Source organism: Lipomyces doorenjongii, assembly GCF_038497915.1.
Source record: "Lipomyces doorenjongii strain NRRL Y-27504 unplaced genomic scaffold V1508scaffold_1, whole genome shotgun sequence".
NCBI lineage: Eukaryota > Fungi > Ascomycota > Lipomycetes > Lipomycetales > Lipomycetaceae > Lipomyces > Lipomyces doorenjongii.
The window spans coordinates 177,849-194,586 of NW_027118068.1; the positions used below are offsets into that span (position 1 = coordinate 177,849).

Sequence of the window (16,738 nt, forward strand, 5' to 3'; positions counted from 1 at the left end):
GCACGCAACCGGGGAAGCCCTAGCCCTGCCACAACCGGGCCGGCCATTCTGGCCCGCGCACGCTCCACCTGAATTTCGTCTCTTTAATAGCAGTATGCTGAGGGTGTGTTAAGGTTCACTATCTCAGCGTCTGTTGCGTTGGCGGACTTGGATTGTCTGCGAATGGCAGCAAAGTTACTGCGCTTAACTGCTACGTGGGATACGGACGGACTCACCGCCACCTAGGTTGTTGGTCGTTGCTTAGTGTGGTCACAGAATGAGTCCGCCACGCACGCGCCGCCGCAATTAACTAACTGCTGGCTGTTCTTACCGATCAATGTCGTACTTTGTCCACACGAACATCAACGATCAACTCCTGTTCTCCGCTGCTTCCGCTGTCGACGCTCTCACTCCTCCATCACCCGCTCCCGTGTCTGCGCCGTCTAGCGTTGCCTCGTACTGTCCGCCACTTGTATCCGTCGTCTAGCCCCAACGAACACAGCAACAGCAACCGCCCATGCTAGGCTCCCAAGCCTCCTCCCAACCCGCCTTCCTCGAGGCCAGCCGGAGTCCCCCGAGCAAGAGTACGTTCTATCGCCCACTTGGCGGTCGGTTCTCTCGTGCGTTCTTCTGATGACTGACTTGACTCCTCCAGATCTGTCCCATGTGCCCTGCAAGTTCTTCCGCCAGGGAACATGCCAGGCTGGAAACACATGTCCCTTCTCTCACTCCATCGACTCACAGCTCGAACAGGCCCCGTGCAAGTATTTCCAGAAGGTACGTCTTCTTATGAATATACTTGCTGCGGTGACATTGTCCTAACATCTTTAGGGAAACTGCAAGTTCGGTGCAAAGTGCGCCCTGGCCCACATTCTGCCTGACGGACGGCGAGTGAATCATCGATCTCTGTCCCAGAACTATGGCCCTCTTCAGCTCGGCGCGCGTAACATTCTTCCCGACTTGAACACAAACTCCTACTCCAACAACCCATCTGCACTCGCCCGCTCACTCATCGCCCAACACAACCGTCAGCCGTCTCAGCAGACCCCGGCGCCGTCGTCATCCACTCAGCCGCTCGATATTCCAGAGTATGGTCTCGAATATGGCGCGTCGCCACCCCCAGAGAACTTCATGACACCGTCGTCTGCCCGCACTCTGGGACCGTTGGACGTACCGATGCCAGCTTCGTTAGAGTCAAACGGAATCTCGTACTTAGCGCGACATGGTCCTATTGCTGCATCAGTACCAGCCAAATTCGGGTCCCTGGACGCATCGCCTCCGCCGTCGCTTCCACAGCAAAACGCAGGTGTCGATCTCAGCGCTCTGTCGTCTTCTCACACCGTCAGATCGCTGTATATGTCGGCATTTGGCGTCGATTCAGACCATGGGCTATCTTCGTCGCTGAAGAATGGTGTAATTGGCAGCAAGGCAGGATTTGTGTCACCTGGACCCGACGAACCGGCTTCCTCTAATTCTTCGCCGCCGCACGGTGCGAATCCAGCTACAATAGCCTCGTCCACGACTACTACTTCCGGTGTCCAACATAGACTCAATAACATGTCACACTCACCCTTTGGTCTCGCCCCGACAGCGAATCCGTCGTCCAGTTTTTCCGGACGGCGATATGTCTCCTCCTCGTTTCCTGCTCGCTCTTCTATATGGCGCGGCAGCACCAGTTTCACGCATGATGAGGACGACTTTTATACCACATCGAATGGCAGCTATCATGCCTCCAACGCAGATTCTTTCTCAGTCGACGATTCATCGGTTAACAACACTTTTGCGTACGAAGAAGACTTCGTTCCGTCGTCGCTTAATGAGCTACTAACTCCGCAAGAACGCCACCGCCGTGGATCTCGGCATGACGACAACACCCATGCTGGTGAATATTCTTCTTCCATTTCTGGACGATTGGGGAGCACTGGTGCGATTGGCGACGGCATCATTTCGTCTTCTCCCCGTGGGATTGGATTGGGTGAAAGTCCTCGATTTGGACAGCTGTTCAACGGCCATCACGGAGGCGTGGTTACAAGTAACCCAAACAGCAACAGCGTGAGCGCTATTGGGTCTCCGTTGCGGTATTCCTCTTACGGTACTACGTCAGTCACCACGACTGCTGTATCAGAAACAAACGGTGCTTCATCATCCTTCTTATCCTCCTCGCCGCTCGCAACGGCGAAAAAGTTCACAGGTGGGGCTCTCCAGCGGACTCCAAGTGGCCGTCGGGTCGTTTCCTCCTCGACCCTTGTCATTGAGGAAGACGATGAAGAAGACAGCTTGCTTCTCAAAACGCACAGTATCCCAAAATCCGAGGAAGACGAAGAGGAGACGCAGTTCATCATGGACGAAGAGCAACTCGACGCCAGCACCAACTCGAGCAGTAGACGAAGCCGGATAGATGGGACCGCCGACACAGACACCGTTGACGCCGTCGAAGGCAAGTTGAATGGTCTCGTGCTTTCTCGATAAGCGTGAGGTTGTTGTTGTCTGTGAATTTGTCGTTGTCTGTGAATCCGTTTAGTTCGTCTACGTATATAAGTTTGTCTTTGCATAATGACATGGTAGTCTTCATCTGCATACACCCGGATTGTCGTTATTGTTTGGCTATTTTTATTCGCTTTTTTATTTGATATAAATAGGGCTCATTCTTTGTTTTTATAATTTGGAAAGTCATTTTTTCGATTTCTGTCGGGTAGCTTATATTGCAGGTTTATGGGACAATGCTAACTAATGGAGAGTGACGGAAACAAAGTAATGCGATGCCCAGTGACGGGTAATGAAGTTTCTGGGAATATTTAAAAGCAAAAGAATTTATTTATCGGTAATTTGTTTGATCTATTGGAAATGTAAAAGCACATCGGGATTGTTCTTTACCGTTTATTTATCTCTCTCTCTTATTGACTACTTATAATGTATTGCTATTAACGATTATACATTTAGTGATGTTTGAGGAATGATGACATGGTTTATTGTATATCTATATCGATTATTTCATTATCGATATATTGTATTATCTTTACTTTTGTATGTAACTAATTTCAACCGTGATATCTTTACAACTTGATTAAGTTCAACGATTGACGTGTAATTCAGAAAGATCATTAATCGAAACTTGGCACGCAACACAGTGCCTATATGCATATCTACTATCACCAAAACCGACGCTCACGCGCATGATCTCCTAATTCTGACGTCTCGCATCAGAGGTATATGGTCACAATTGCTTTGAAGCACGAACTTTTACGTCCAGGTATAGACGTTTTAAAAGCAAAAAGCCGTAGTTCCCATATCAATGGCGGCAGTCATCATAGGAAACGAATTTTTGGCCACCTTAAATCGCGACCCTAACCCTGTGTAGTCACCCTAGGTTAATTCCCGCCGGTTTAAAGTTTCAAACCGACCCCTATTCATTGCGGGTTAGGGCCAGATACGACTCTCCGCCCGGCGCCTGCATTTTTTAGCATGCATAAGTCTTCTAGCAATACAACGGCAGGAGTAATATCTTTGCTATGATATAGAATATAAAGCGGCATATTTAGGCCAGGCAACCACGAGTTATTGAACAATCACCTTGTAGTCTGAACACATTATTACCGCCTAAAACGTAACCGATTCCGGGGACAAATACCAATATTTCGTAACTTCAATGCCAAGTCACTGTCTACCAAAAAGAAAGCCTCACATCCCATAGAACTTTAATCCACGCAAATCAGAATCAATACATCTCAGTCTCATTTTCTAACATCGCCCAAAGTCGTTTGCCAGTGTCCCGATTCTCTAATCCTTCCTGGATACTTCCGCGTGGGGTACCGAATCTGCCCCACGGGACAAAGTATCCGCCGTTATGCGACATGTTGATGTTTGGCGAGAAGCCGACGAAGATTTCGGTTAGCGCGCCTAGACGGGGGTCGAATGAGAATAATGCCTGGATGTAATATCTCTATTAGCTAAGGGCGCAAAATTGAAGGCGGTTTGAGTTGCTTACGGAAAGCTTTCGGTGCCAGGGTGGTCTGCTTCGGAATAAATTTGATTTCAGATGTCCTGGATTTAGTGACTAATCGGATATGTTAGCTGAAACCTATCCAGAAATTGCGTCAGTTTATCAAAACTTACTAAACTCAAAACACCGGTCCCCCGAGTTCTCTTCGCCATTTCATATCCAAGAATAATATCCCCTGCCTTGCTCTGCGCGTACTTCAGAAACATCGACCCTTCGGTTTTCTCGAAGTTGACGTCATTCCAGTTAATCCCGTCCGGGGACGGCGCAAAGTTATTCGCATCAGATGCGACCCACATCACCCTAACCGAATCCACTGGGGCGTCTTTGGCTGATTCTATGATTGTCGGGGTGAGGTACCTGTTGAGTAAGAAATGTCCGACCACGTTAACACCCCATTGCAATTCGTATCCCTGCACACATTAGCATCTACTTCAAGTCTCATAATCCTTAAAATAAATTCCTTGAGCACACCTGAATAGTTTTAGATCCCTCCGGCGGCATCATAACACCCGCATTGTACCAGACAGAATCCAACCTCTTCGTCTTTGACAACAGCTCCTCGACACCAGGTTTAATCGACGGCAGATCTGCGAGATCCATTAAAATCAACTCCATCCGCCCCAGACTTGGAGCTTTGGTCCCAATAGCGGGTGTCTCCATGATCTTTTCCTTGACTTCAAGGAATAACTCGCGGTTACGGGCTGCGACATAGACCGTCGCGTTTTTCCAGAATAAAATCCGAAGGAGCTCGAGGCCTATTCCGGCCGTCGCCCCGGTGATGAGATATACCTATACAATACCAATTAGCATATTCGACGCAACTGAACCCACGAATCGAGTAATTCCGACGTAATTGTTCGAAAGCGTGCTGAAATATATTATACCTTGCCCGTAAGATCTGGCAAATCGTTCTCAGTGAACTTCGGGCTCGGAGGGTACACCTCCGTGATCGACTGCCACAAAAGACTCATTGTCGGCCCAGTGTAAGTTCCTGTCAGAGACGACTTTTGCTACGCTTGGGTGTGTTTAGGTGTTAATAATTCGGAGTTGGTCACACTATCGCGCTTGTGTTAACTATGCCGCGGTCGTCCAAAGTCCCAATGGTGGGACATTAACGTTAATTAGACCGGCCCATTGGTTATCATGCCCTCACACTGAAGTACTCTTAAGTTATCGCCTACGTAGGATTAAGGTGGTCTGCATGCTGTACAGCGCTGTTATAGGTTAAAATAAAATGCACTTTAAATTAATCACAACAAGCCCAACCTATCCGAAACGCCTCTGACACCAATTTACCATGCCAAGTCATCACGACTCAAAACCTGTTTCTCAAACGCCTCTGAAATCTTCCTGCTATATCGAACCTTCGACATTGCCCTCACCCTTGAAAAATATACCGGACAATCCTGTGAGACGCATGCGACGTCTTCAGCCCTTGAAATCCTAGCACAGGATCGGCAGATATCTAAGAAATTGCACAAGTTGCGCTGCAAATCAATGCCACGAGATTGCAAGATATAATAGCTCTTCGCGACATCGGCCTTGCAGTAGGCACAAATCAAACTATTGGATGCGTCGTTGACTTGACAAACAATACAAAGTGATGATTTCATGTAGGAATGGATTAGACTCTTCTTCGAAACCGAGTCGCTATCTTGGAGTTGATGGGGGATACGTACTACTTTGGGCATTTCGTCATACCAAGATCGTACGCTGACTCCAATCAAATTGAAAATTCTATCCAGTGGCGGAATAATATTTTTCGTAATATAGTAGTCGGAGTCAAGGAACATGTTACTATATTTTATCAGATCAAGCCATTCCGTCACCTGGAAATCCAATATCTTACTTATTCATTAACAATGTCTCTGGGGAAACACAGCGATCGACAAGCCTGCTGCCCAGAGCACCCGCTATGACAACATATGGCACACGTTCTCCATACTGCGGTTCAGCACGAGGATCTTCCTGCATTTTTCGTGCACTGATCATTGCGCCTGGAGGAAGCAAACCTCGCTCACTATACGTCCCCATTCTGACCTCTTTCGCAAAGCAGAAGTCTTGGATAGATACATGGCCACTCATAATCTTGGTACACTGATCTTGCACGTATTCTTTCACAGCCGATAGATCAGACGTTCGGAATAAAATCCTGCATCGTTAGTAAACGAGTCAATATATAGAGCTGCATACCACTCACTTCAAAGCCTTCTCTTCAATCTTCTGCTCTGCCGGGGTACCGTCTCTTCTGACAGTCTCGGTTCCTTTTGCATCGAATATGGGTTCTTTCTGATCTTTCGTTTCATACGAAAAGCCGACATACCGCTTTTTTGCTAGCAAAACACAGGGGAGATACACTTTTTCCATTTTTAGTTTTATCGGTCGAGGATTCATCCTCGTCACTGTCTCAGATATTTCCTTTCCGATGTCAAAAGCCTGATCTTTACTCTTTCCTGGAAGATGAATGAACAGACTATCAGTATCACCGTAGGCAACATGTGCGCCCCATCTCTCGGTTGAATTAATCAACTCAATAGCCTTAAATGATGTTAGTCGGCTCTCACCATTAAAGAGTCTCCTACTTGCCCGCTCCAAAATCTCTCGGCCACTTGAAACAATCGCATCAGCAATTTCTGCACACGGCATTCTCCCTGAGAATGACGCCGACGTATATCCATATGTAACGTTTGCAATGTACTTCAATGCTAGCTGCCTATTGTTCAACAACTTTCTGAGCCCGTCATTATCTGTATCATTCATTTCACTTTTAACCATGACTCGCGTCTCCAAAATTTCCGTTAGCATCTTTGCCAGAAGGGAGCGCCGTATGGATTGCTTAACAAAAATGAGACCATTAGGCGACACTAAGTTACGATCAGCAGATATCGCAAGAATATAACTACTTACAACACCCACCCGTAAGGTAGTCTTTCAGAAGACTCAAGATACCATCAGGAAGTTCCAAACTCGTCACCCCTAGCTTATTTCGGCCTCGCCATGATTCCACGCGCCCAAGACACGTCGAGTAACTGTACAAATTAGAGAGAGTTTGACATTAATCACCAACTCAGATACTCACCAGTAATTGTACGCAATCATGATCGATGGATACAGCGACTGGAAGTCTAGAACGACAACTGGGCTCGTGTAGAAGTTTGAATGAGGCTCCATAACCAAAGGCAGGGCCTCGAGAGCGTTTTGGCCACCAACCATGCGACGGCTTGGTGCGATAAGCATGAAGTTTTCGGCTTTGGCAATGCGAACCATAAGAGACTCGACCTTAAATTGAGACCCACGAGATATTACCGAGTAGAAATCGACACCTAGAAGGCGTGCTTGCTCGCTTGTTCGTTCAATGACTTCCTGATCTTTTAGCAATTCCAGGTTGAGGCTTGCACGTCTAATATAGTACTGTATTGCTCTAGTAACCTGCCGGGCCTCGCGCGATTGAAACCATTTCGAAAGATCTTGATTGGTATAGAACGGGACTCTAAATAAACTGTTAACCCTCTGTGCCATCACTTTATGGCAAAGTCCGCACCTTTTCTTTAGTATCTGAAACGCACAGTTCTGCATCGTATACTGCAACAGATTAACTGAGTTCCTTAATAGCCGCCAAACGTTAAACACATGTCTTCCAGTGATTTTAATGGAAGACGCATGTGCGAATCCCCATCGATCGAAATTTCCGTTGTTGGTCTTAACGGTCTTGACCCTAGAAAATTCGTCCTGCAAGTCGTACTCAAACCGATGGTGCACCCTCTCGATGATATAACCCCACGACGAATTCTGAACCTCAAAACCGGCAAAAATATCTGGGTCAAGTCTTCTGATGGTGTCAATAAGGCAATTAATGAGATCCAATTCGTCGGACACAACCGTGAGAATCTCCTGATCGAACTGTTTCTTCAAACGCATTATATCCTCCTCATTGTCGGAAACGATTATTATACCCGTCACGAGCTCATCGTTCGCTTGTCCCTGCGAGGGTTGAAACATCCAGGTAACAAATGCGATCGGATCCTTCCGTGGATTGGGAACAAAACGATCCTGAGTATTCGCTACCAAAATTAGTACCGATTGCACAATAAATGTCAAATTATCTCACATACCATGCACTTCCAGACTAACAATTGACATGGTATTTGATGACCTAGCATACTCATTTCGTTTTCTTTGCGCAGGATTAGGAGATACATTTTGCGTAGGTTCTTCGATCTGAGAAGGAATTATTTTGTTTCTGGTCGCGATCCCCGCGTCTTCCTTCCCAGATTGCAATTGGTCAGTCCATAGTTTAACTTCGGCCACTGATGGCGGTACAGTGCCGTATTGCCATACTCGAAATTGACTACCTTCATCGCAATGCGCATTATTCTCTGAGTTCTCTAATCCCGCGGCAAAATTTGGCAAATACAGAGCCGATCCTCCAAGTAACTTGAACTCTTTTCCCGCATACTCGCGAGGTCGTACAGGGACGTCCTTATCCAGACTGTAATACGCATCCCGATAAAGAATGCGAGGCTGACCACAATCTTCTAAGGATCCCAGCATATCAGAAGATACCATCGGAGGATCTGAGATCAGAAACAGCTTCTTATTAATGCCGAATGCCATCATAATGTCGCGTCCAAGGAATTTTTGTCTCGAATCTATTATTACGTTAGTAACAGTTTAATGCTCAGAATCTGTCGAACTTTATACCCGGAGTGCTTGCCAATGAAACACGACGTAACATTTCTGGGGGTGATACAATGCTAAGTGTCGTATCATCAGAATTCTCAGCCTCAGCTTTCCCAGATTGACTAGCATTTGCGCTGGAAGTGTATTCATGAAATCGCATTTTCTTCGCCAATCTGTCGTTTGACCCTTGTTCCTGAAACGACAACGTTTCTGCACTTTGTATATTTTTCACACTTGTCCCGAACTCGGTCATTGATGTGGCCCGCAAGGCTGGCTTCCGCATAGACAAATTTTGCGCTAGTTCAGCAGTTTTGGTAACATATCCAAAAGCTTTGATATCCAGCGTATGTGTGGCATCAATAGAGCCTTTCGTCTGCGACGACATTGACAGATTAGAGTGACTTTGAGAATCTGAGCTTGAACTGCCTATATTTTTTCGTTTCAAATATTTTTGAGCAGCTGAAACATCTTCGGAATCGTCATCTACGAGAAAACGAACAGGTCGAACAGGTCGTGACATTCTAACTGTACTGTCTTCGAGCTTGTCCAGATCCTCTGTGACAACGTTCTCCCAAAAGCTCTCTTCGTAAGTCTGCGACGAGCCTGATCCGGACAGTTCTGAGCGGGCAAGCAAGAACATATTATCCAAAACCTCAAACGCAGACGGCACCTTATCTTCTTCCCCAGCGTATGAGTGATAGCTATTGTGAGACACAGTTTTACTGGCACACTCCTCTCTCCCGATCGACTGAAGTAGCTTTCCACGAAGTTCATCCTCGTTTCGCCAACAACTTTCCTCACGTATTTCACTAGCTGACATACAAGGAACATCTTTTGGAGGTACACGTCGCAGTTTCCTTCGCCTTCGTTCATCTCTCCATAACTCGGCCATACTATGCATAAATTTGAAGTCCGCTGGAATAGGATTGGTCCGTTCAATGAAATCATGGTGCAAATTTCGCTCCTTAATGTCGTATCTGTTCATGATGTGCTGAGCCTGAACGTCAATTTCTAATGCACAATACGACGTTCGCGCAACGATCTCAGGACCCGAGATCATATGTGCCCGTATAGTATCTGTTGTCCACTCGAATGCCTTGACACTTGTGCCAGCATACTCTAGTATATGTATCAGTATCAGCTGTAGTACACTTTTACTATACATACCTGGTACCGGGGATCGAAATCGTAGATTATTGACATTTACCCATCCGCATCCAAACAGATTAAAATCCGTCATGAACTGCAGTACGTACGGCAATTGCGCCTCGTACACCCGAACTGGAATTCCCAAAACAGCAGCATCGCGTAACAAATCAGCCAGCCGGCCCATAATACTTGGACTGAGCATATACACCTTCAAGAAATACTTCCACCCAATATGAAATCCATAGAAAGGAACACCCTTGCACAGAACAATATTCGCAACAAAAGTGTTCCGCGCATCCTTGGAATTGTGCTGGAAAGACGCTCGTAAGGCATTATTGATGCTCATATACAGCTCCTGAATATATTCGTCAACTAAATTATTAGCTACATTACACAACATATCTAGCAAGAACACATATACCGTGCGGCTTGTCGAGAGACCCGGAATATTCGATGAATAAGTACGGAAATATCCCGTGAATGTGGGCGCATACTTTCTGTCCCGAGTCCGAATTACCGAAAACTCTTATTATCGGAACTTTGCTAAATTCAAACTCCTCGTTATCCCCTAACGGCGATATATTACGGTCATATGAGCTCGGTACGCCTTGATAGTAGTCGATGCAGTTCAATTGAAACCGGAACACAGGCTGACGCAAATCATCGTCAGCGTGCTGCCCTCCGGTATTCATTTTCCTGAACCAATTATCAAAGCACTATGACATCAAGTCATAGTCACGTATATCAATAGTGGCTCCGACCGAGAGCGAAGCAATATGCTTGATTGATGCGATACTCTTGTTTACTACGACTCAAAGTGACAGTTACCCGGGTCAAAAGAGCCTACTGATACCCTAGCCCACAAAGTCGCGCTGATCATTATTCAATTTAATGGACACCCGAAGAATTCCAACCCTAAGCCCTAAAACCCTCCTCTGTTATGGCTGCCTTCACAGATGTCTGCAGAATAATCGCCACAAGTTTTCTTTCATTGATCTTTACTCTGCTTCTTTCACTGCAACCTTGCGCTACCTGTCAATACTTCGGTTTGTTGTACATTAATTGCAATCAACGATAAGTATCCGCTAATTCTCTGAAACCCTGCATCCAAATGTTAAGGAAACTTGGTTTCGGCGTCAGTACCAGTACAGCTCCACCACATGACTCCCCACAGAGCAGCGATGTGGGAGGCCACGAACTGGATGTGTCGAATGTGGATACTGAGGAGATTGAACATTATGCGGAGACTACGGAGAAGTTCGTGAATGACATGCTCGAAAGGTTGATTCATCAAGGTTTCCTGATGTCTGCGGCTAAGGGTACAGTGGATGACAAGACGGTCAAGCGTATTAACGCCTTACATGGCGCCATTGAAAGTATGGACGAAAAACCATGCTATTTGCTTTGTCTACGAGATTGTCCATACTAACTATTAGACATATAGACCAAAAGGCTGATTTTGGCTGCGTTGGCCAGACTTTTGTGGATCCGGCCTTGATCGAGAAGGCGTTCGGAAATAAAACCTACTTGACGCTCGTATACAAGCTGAACCTCGCAGAAATTGCCTATCAGCTGTTCCGTATCAAGCCATACACAGATACGTCTCGCATTACTCTTCAGACTATTAGCGAAGTATTCCCGGAATGTCTTGGTCTTGCCAAAGATGTCTACAACGCGCAGTTCATCATTATTTTGGCTATTCAAGGATATGTTTTGACCCTCGTTGACCCAAGATTGCTCAGGAAAATTAGTGACCCATTGAAGAGTTTCAATGACCTTCTACAAGATGTGCCAATTGAAGTTGAAAGTGATATCAAGCGAGTTGACCTCGCTAGGAAAATATTGGGGTCGACGAAGGACAAGAAGAAGTTGGTTGACGAACTTAGCCGCGGATTTCCGTGGACAGAATTCATCGAGCATGCTAATGCATGGATTTCTGTTACCATTGCCATTCTTAACAGGCAACAATTGTACGTTTCCAGGGGTTTGTTGTGATGTGTAACCAAAGCATTGGGATAATATTGACCTGTTTGCATTTAGTCCTCCCGGATTGGCTATGGTTGCTGGAGTGGAAATGGTGGCTACAGAAATTGACGTCTCTGCTCCCAGGAGATCTTCTCGCAAGGCAAAAGGTAAAGGTGAGCAAACCTCGTTGGCGTCGACGTCTGCGACTGGGACGCGCCAACAAAAAACAAGATTGAAACGGAGACAGCCAGAGTCTCCGAAGGCTGTGGCCTCTAAAAGGACGAAATATAATGAACGACAAAGGGATGCTGAAAAGGTTTCATTCTCTCAGGATAGTTCTCAAGCTGCTGCAGCGGCGCGAGACGTCATTACCGTTCAGTCCGCTCATCCACCATCCGGAAGGCCAAAGCGATCCGTTAAATCGGGCCCTCCTGCGCCCAGCGATGAAGATCTCTACGAGGGCCCTGAGGCTGAAAATAATGACAACCAGCAACCTGAATCTTCTGTTTCTACGCAGGCAGGGACTCCCGCACCGTCAGAGACGCTCAAAGCCAAGAACTTGAGCCCAACAAAAAGCTGGGAGCATCCTAGACGTAAATGGAGCCCCGAAATGGAGGACGCACTTCTGGAAGCTATACGGAGATACGATCGATGGACTGCTATTGAGAAGGTGAGAAGTCACTGATGTTTCAGCAGAGTGTGGTGGTCTTTACCAACGCAGCGACTAATTGCCATCAAACAGAAAGTAATGCAAGCTGTGGATAGATCAAAAGGTGGTGTTCCATTGGACGCTGATCTATTTAAAGAACTACTTTTGCTTGAAGGCCTAAATCAAATGAACCTCAAGGACAAAGCTAGAAATATTAAGCACAATATGATACTGTAAGTCTTAATACGTCGGTTAATGTGCATACTGATATATTAATCGAAATCGCTGCAGTCAAGGAAAGATAATTCCGCTCTTTTTGAAAAAAATTACTGTCTCGAAAAAAATCGTTGGAGACAGAGTTCCAGTGTATGAGGACGAAGCTTAAGGGACTACGGAACAACTAATACTTGCCTGAGATACATTACCTTTATGAGACCTAATTGGGAAGGTTATGTGTAAGATATGAGAGTGGGTCTTATTTTTGGTGAAGAGAGTGTGGCTAGGGATCTTCGTATATTAGTTATGATCAGGGTTTGCAATATTTTGTAAGTGAAGGGTTCGTGTAATTTCTAGTGGTTGGAAATTCAGAAGTCGTTACATGTGTACTAATAGTAATATTCTGCGATTCTTACCATATATTTAGGCGGGGATTCTCATCTTTATCAGAACTCCCATGAATGTCGTCTTCTGTGCTCCCGCTTAGTCCAATCTGTTCCTAACATCCCGTTATCCAGACCTCGTCTGATTGTATCAAATTTCAGCTGCAATTCAGATGGCGTTAAGTTGTAAGTACCTTGCGTGGGTGAGGACGACAGTCGGAACCTCAAAATATGACTTGATGCCACGGAAGAATTGTGGGGTTTCTCGCTGTGAGGCATGAAGACAATATGAGACATGGTTCCCGGTTCTCTCAAGAAAGGTGAAGATAAGAAATGTGAGAAACACCGAGAGCGGGGAAGTAGTGCGGGCCGACATCGCTTTGCTGCTGAAACCATCCATGTATGGGCAAATAGTCAAACTGAAGTCGGAAACGGTGATACTACTGCTGGTAAATATCTGTCTGTGCGTGAACATACATTTGTATTAAAGTCGTCACAAATTTCGACCTGCGGCCGCCTGCTCCTCATGTACCGTGAGAAAGCCGACATGACTAGCTTGGGCTTGAACTTAGCAGCAGGTTCGTCGGGGTCCAGAAGTACACTGTGCCCAAGTTGCTAGAAATTGTTGAATATTATACAAGGCATCGACATGTTCGAAGTGATCTCTGTCTCTGTATTACCATCTTCATTCCAACATAGAACAATGTTTGCCAGGCAGTCTCCGTACTGCATCCGTAAGGTCGTTTTTAGGCTGGCCCCTTCGGTGATGCCATCGCTCTTGACCATCCCCGAGGACTACAGGTGGACGATGCAAGCTTCAGTCTTCCTAACCCCTTTAGGAAGACAGGTGGAAGTTTGTTGTATCATCGCGTCAACCGGACAAGAGTGCGCAGGTGCTTTTGTGCGAGAGTATATTTAAATGCAGGTGATAAAATTATCTAATGCCCTATAACAATGTACTGGCCGACCAGTGTGAGTTTCTGCAATAGAATATGGAACATCATATGTTAACCCAGACGCTGAATTTTAATAAACATTTCAGTTCCGAACTCATTCTCATCATCGTCCACTAAGTTTCAGATGTCAAATTGCTTAGTCTCTTCCCAAGAAACCGACACCACTCTCGTAGCATTCGTAGAGAAATTTGCTAACGACGAGGTCCTCGTCGTCCACACGTTTGAACATCTCTATGAATTTGGCACCAGCTCTATGCGTAATGTCCCAAGCGGGACGATCAACGTATCTTCCAATAAGTTAGCATCTTACACTCAATCGGATCGTAAGGGTAAGCATACCTCTCGAAGATCATGAACTTGTCTGGATTGTCAATCGACTTGGCGTAGTAGTAGCTGAAGCAACCATCCTCCTTCTCCCAAACATCCTTCGCGATCTCGTTCATGTAGCCGAGTACCTTCTCACGGGTGCCTGGCTTGACAACGAAGTAAACTTGCAAAACGAAGACTGTCGGCGCTTGGAGAGTGCTGAACTTGGGGCGGGTCAAGAAACCGACGTCGGCGGGCTCAAAGAACTCGAGATCGAACGGCTTCTCAGATACAGCGCTCGCTGCATCAACAAAAGTTTTGAAAGGGGCAGACTGCATGTGAACAGCCTCGATATTCTCCATGCTCTCGTAGCTATATTATCGAGAAAAATTAGTCTCAGACCTGCTCTGCAACTGTCACGGCAGTGATTCGCGTTGCCAGTATAACTCAATAGACGTGTAATTATACACTTACATCTCGATACCGAGGAGAGTGTTCACCTCCTCCTCCGGCTTGAAGAAGTAGTACGCAGAAGTGGTCAACTCCTCGTTCTTCACATATTCACTCTCCGGCTCCAGGCTCTGGATGACCTTCATTGTATAGGTTAGCCAACTCTGCCGCTCGCTTCTATGTCAATAGCTATTATAATGTAACTTACAGCATCACGCTGACCGGGTTTGGCAAAAAGCTAGAAGTCAATTCAATTAACTTTTGATCTCCTGTTCAGTCCGTGATAAATATTGGTGCTATCCGCTGGACTATCGTAGGACGCTTCACATACCTTGGCAATAGCGACGATCGGCATTTCAAATTCAAGTTTGTATTCAGTTCGTATATACCGGGTTCAAGCAACTGGCTTTATCAACTACGGTAAGAAACATGGAGTCAAGGCTGGCGGGGCTAATTCATGATAGCGCGCGAACATTGCTCTGAACCCTACAACATTGCCGCACCAACGGTTGGAATCAGCCGCCTGTAGTAAACTAACCGCATCTCGGAATACCCCCACGAACTGCAAACCGGCGCGGTTCAGGCGCAAACATCCCTTCCGCCGGACAACAAAAGCAACGTACATCATCACACCTTCTCCCAGCGGATTGAGACCTATACTACTATTTCAATGAATGGCTAGTTCTCGGGAGATCATACAGTAGGAGTAACGTAATGCAGAGAATATTATGGAGATTCACGGGGAGAAAATAGACCATTGCTCTTTGGGATTAGTATAAAATGCACATGGGTATCTCAAAGCAAGATGGCATCGTAGACATTTAACACTGGTCGCTTGTAAAATCATCTCTTCTGAAGGTGCAGAACGCGTCGAGCTTGATGTTCGTCAACATTTTCTGTTGTCACTGAGTCCACGAATGAATTTACGCCTGTTGCCGATTTGCGGATTTGCCGATATTGCCGATATTGCCGATGCGATATCGTCGACGATACGATATCGCCATTCCTATAATGTCTGACGATTATCGTTTGACGACAATGATATTTATCGTCGGGCCCTAGGTTCGCCGATACTATATGGGCAGAAACGTGTCGATATCGGCAAATCGGCAGAATAAACTTTGTAGCATTTTCAGGATTGATCATTACACCTGGATATCTATACAAGATGTGTTGTGCCAGTTACTACGTAATCATACAATAACTTGTTTATCGTATATGTCTCCCATGAGCATCAACATTCTCATGGTGTCGGCCTTCATGGAGTGCCTCCGAACACCGAGCAAGTCCCTCCACGCACTAAACAACCTTTCGACTGCACCGCGGAAGCTGGGATTGCTAAGTAATCCCTAGCCGCAGCGGCCATCTGCGGGTATATTCACCTTTATGAGTACGCCACCAATTACAAAGCCAGTTTGGATCTTTTGTGTCGTTAACAAACAATTATGGCGTATGGCTTGTAGAATCAGTCTACCAGAATTATTATCCTCTCTTAAATCCTCCAAGGTCAGACTGCCTTTTTCTCGAGGATCCAGGACAAGAGCTGCATAGTATATATCATATTCATCCATGAAACTATAGTACTTGTTATACTTTTATTCCTTCAATAAACGCAAGTCCAATGTCTAGGTCAAGACCTACAAAGCCATTCTTAGTTTAGAGGCATCATGGAGAAAGTCGTGGAGCTCATAGTATATCGGGACGGCAAGGCTGATCTGTGGCTTTCTTTTCGAAATAAACAAGGTGAGTTCATTGAAATTCGAGAGCACTTCTATGGATCTGTGTGACCGTCGCCAATCTTGAGTGGTGAATGCTGGTAGTTCAGTCTGCAACTCTAAGAACTTATTTATCTGTTGCCTTGCACACAAGCCACCGTTGAGCATACGAAACGTTGAGTTCCAGCATGTATCGACGTAATTTTCGATATATTTGTCCGAGATACTGTTGATCTTACAGATTTCATTCCACTTTTGCTTTCGTTGCGGTGTTCGATCAATCCAAAGAG

The 16,738-nt window shown here is 45.9% G+C and overlaps 5 protein-coding genes across 5 annotated transcripts; 2 read left to right on the forward strand and 3 right to left on the reverse strand.

Moving 5' to 3' along the window:
• Positions 1–107: 107 nt before the first annotated feature.
• Positions 108–2,448, forward strand: V1508DRAFT_443147 (uncharacterized protein; the record flags this gene model as incomplete). The annotated part of the gene is made up of 4 exons (XM_066942381.1): positions 108–460; positions 482–563; positions 635–756; positions 811–2,448. The coding sequence occupies exons 1-4, from the start codon at positions 317–319 to the stop codon at positions 2,446–2,448; spliced, it is 1,986 nt and encodes a 661-aa protein (XP_066798975.1). The 5' UTR covers positions 108–316.
• Positions 2,449–3,469: 1,021 nt separating this feature from the next.
• Positions 3,470–5,054, reverse strand: V1508DRAFT_378630 (uncharacterized protein). Its single transcript, XM_066937631.1, has 5 exons — positions 4,864–5,054; positions 4,451–4,768; positions 4,093–4,389; positions 3,965–4,033; positions 3,470–3,904 (listed from the first exon to the last, which is right to left on the reverse strand). Exons 1-5 carry the CDS (start codon positions 4,948–4,950, stop codon positions 3,695–3,697), a joined length of 981 nt encoding a protein of 326 aa, XP_066798976.1. The 5' UTR covers positions 4,951–5,054; the 3' UTR covers positions 3,470–3,694.
• Positions 5,055–5,196: 142 nt separating this feature from the next.
• Positions 5,197–10,624, reverse strand: V1508DRAFT_407520 (uncharacterized protein). The gene is made up of 11 exons (XM_066938877.1): positions 10,230–10,624; positions 9,827–10,180; positions 8,681–9,778; positions 8,092–8,628; positions 7,521–8,040; positions 7,059–7,469; positions 6,896–7,008; positions 6,566–6,843; positions 6,180–6,517; positions 5,829–6,131; positions 5,197–5,776 (listed from the first exon to the last, which is right to left on the reverse strand). Exons 1-11 carry the CDS (start codon positions 10,498–10,500, stop codon positions 5,272–5,274), a joined length of 4,728 nt encoding a protein of 1,575 aa, XP_066798977.1. The 5' UTR covers positions 10,501–10,624; the 3' UTR covers positions 5,197–5,271.
• A 127-nt stretch (positions 10,625–10,751) lies between these two features.
• V1508DRAFT_407525 (uncharacterized protein) lies at positions 10,752–13,067 on the forward strand. Its single transcript, XM_066938878.1, has 5 exons — positions 10,752–11,184; positions 11,253–11,778; positions 11,849–12,443; positions 12,516–12,655; positions 12,714–13,067. The coding sequence occupies exons 1-5, from the start codon at positions 10,920–10,922 to the stop codon at positions 12,805–12,807; spliced, it is 1,620 nt and encodes a 539-aa protein (XP_066798978.1). The 5' UTR covers positions 10,752–10,919; the 3' UTR covers positions 12,808–13,067.
• Positions 13,068–13,798: 731 nt separating this feature from the next.
• On the reverse strand, positions 13,799–15,205 carry V1508DRAFT_4034 (uncharacterized protein). The gene is made up of 5 exons (XM_066938551.1): positions 15,065–15,205; positions 14,942–14,971; positions 14,758–14,873; positions 14,317–14,655; positions 13,799–14,264 (listed from the first exon to the last, which is right to left on the reverse strand). The coding sequence occupies exons 1-5, from the start codon at positions 15,086–15,088 to the stop codon at positions 14,114–14,116; spliced, it is 660 nt and encodes a 219-aa protein (XP_066798979.1). The 5' UTR covers positions 15,089–15,205; the 3' UTR covers positions 13,799–14,113.
• Positions 15,206–16,738: the final 1,533 nt, after the last annotated feature.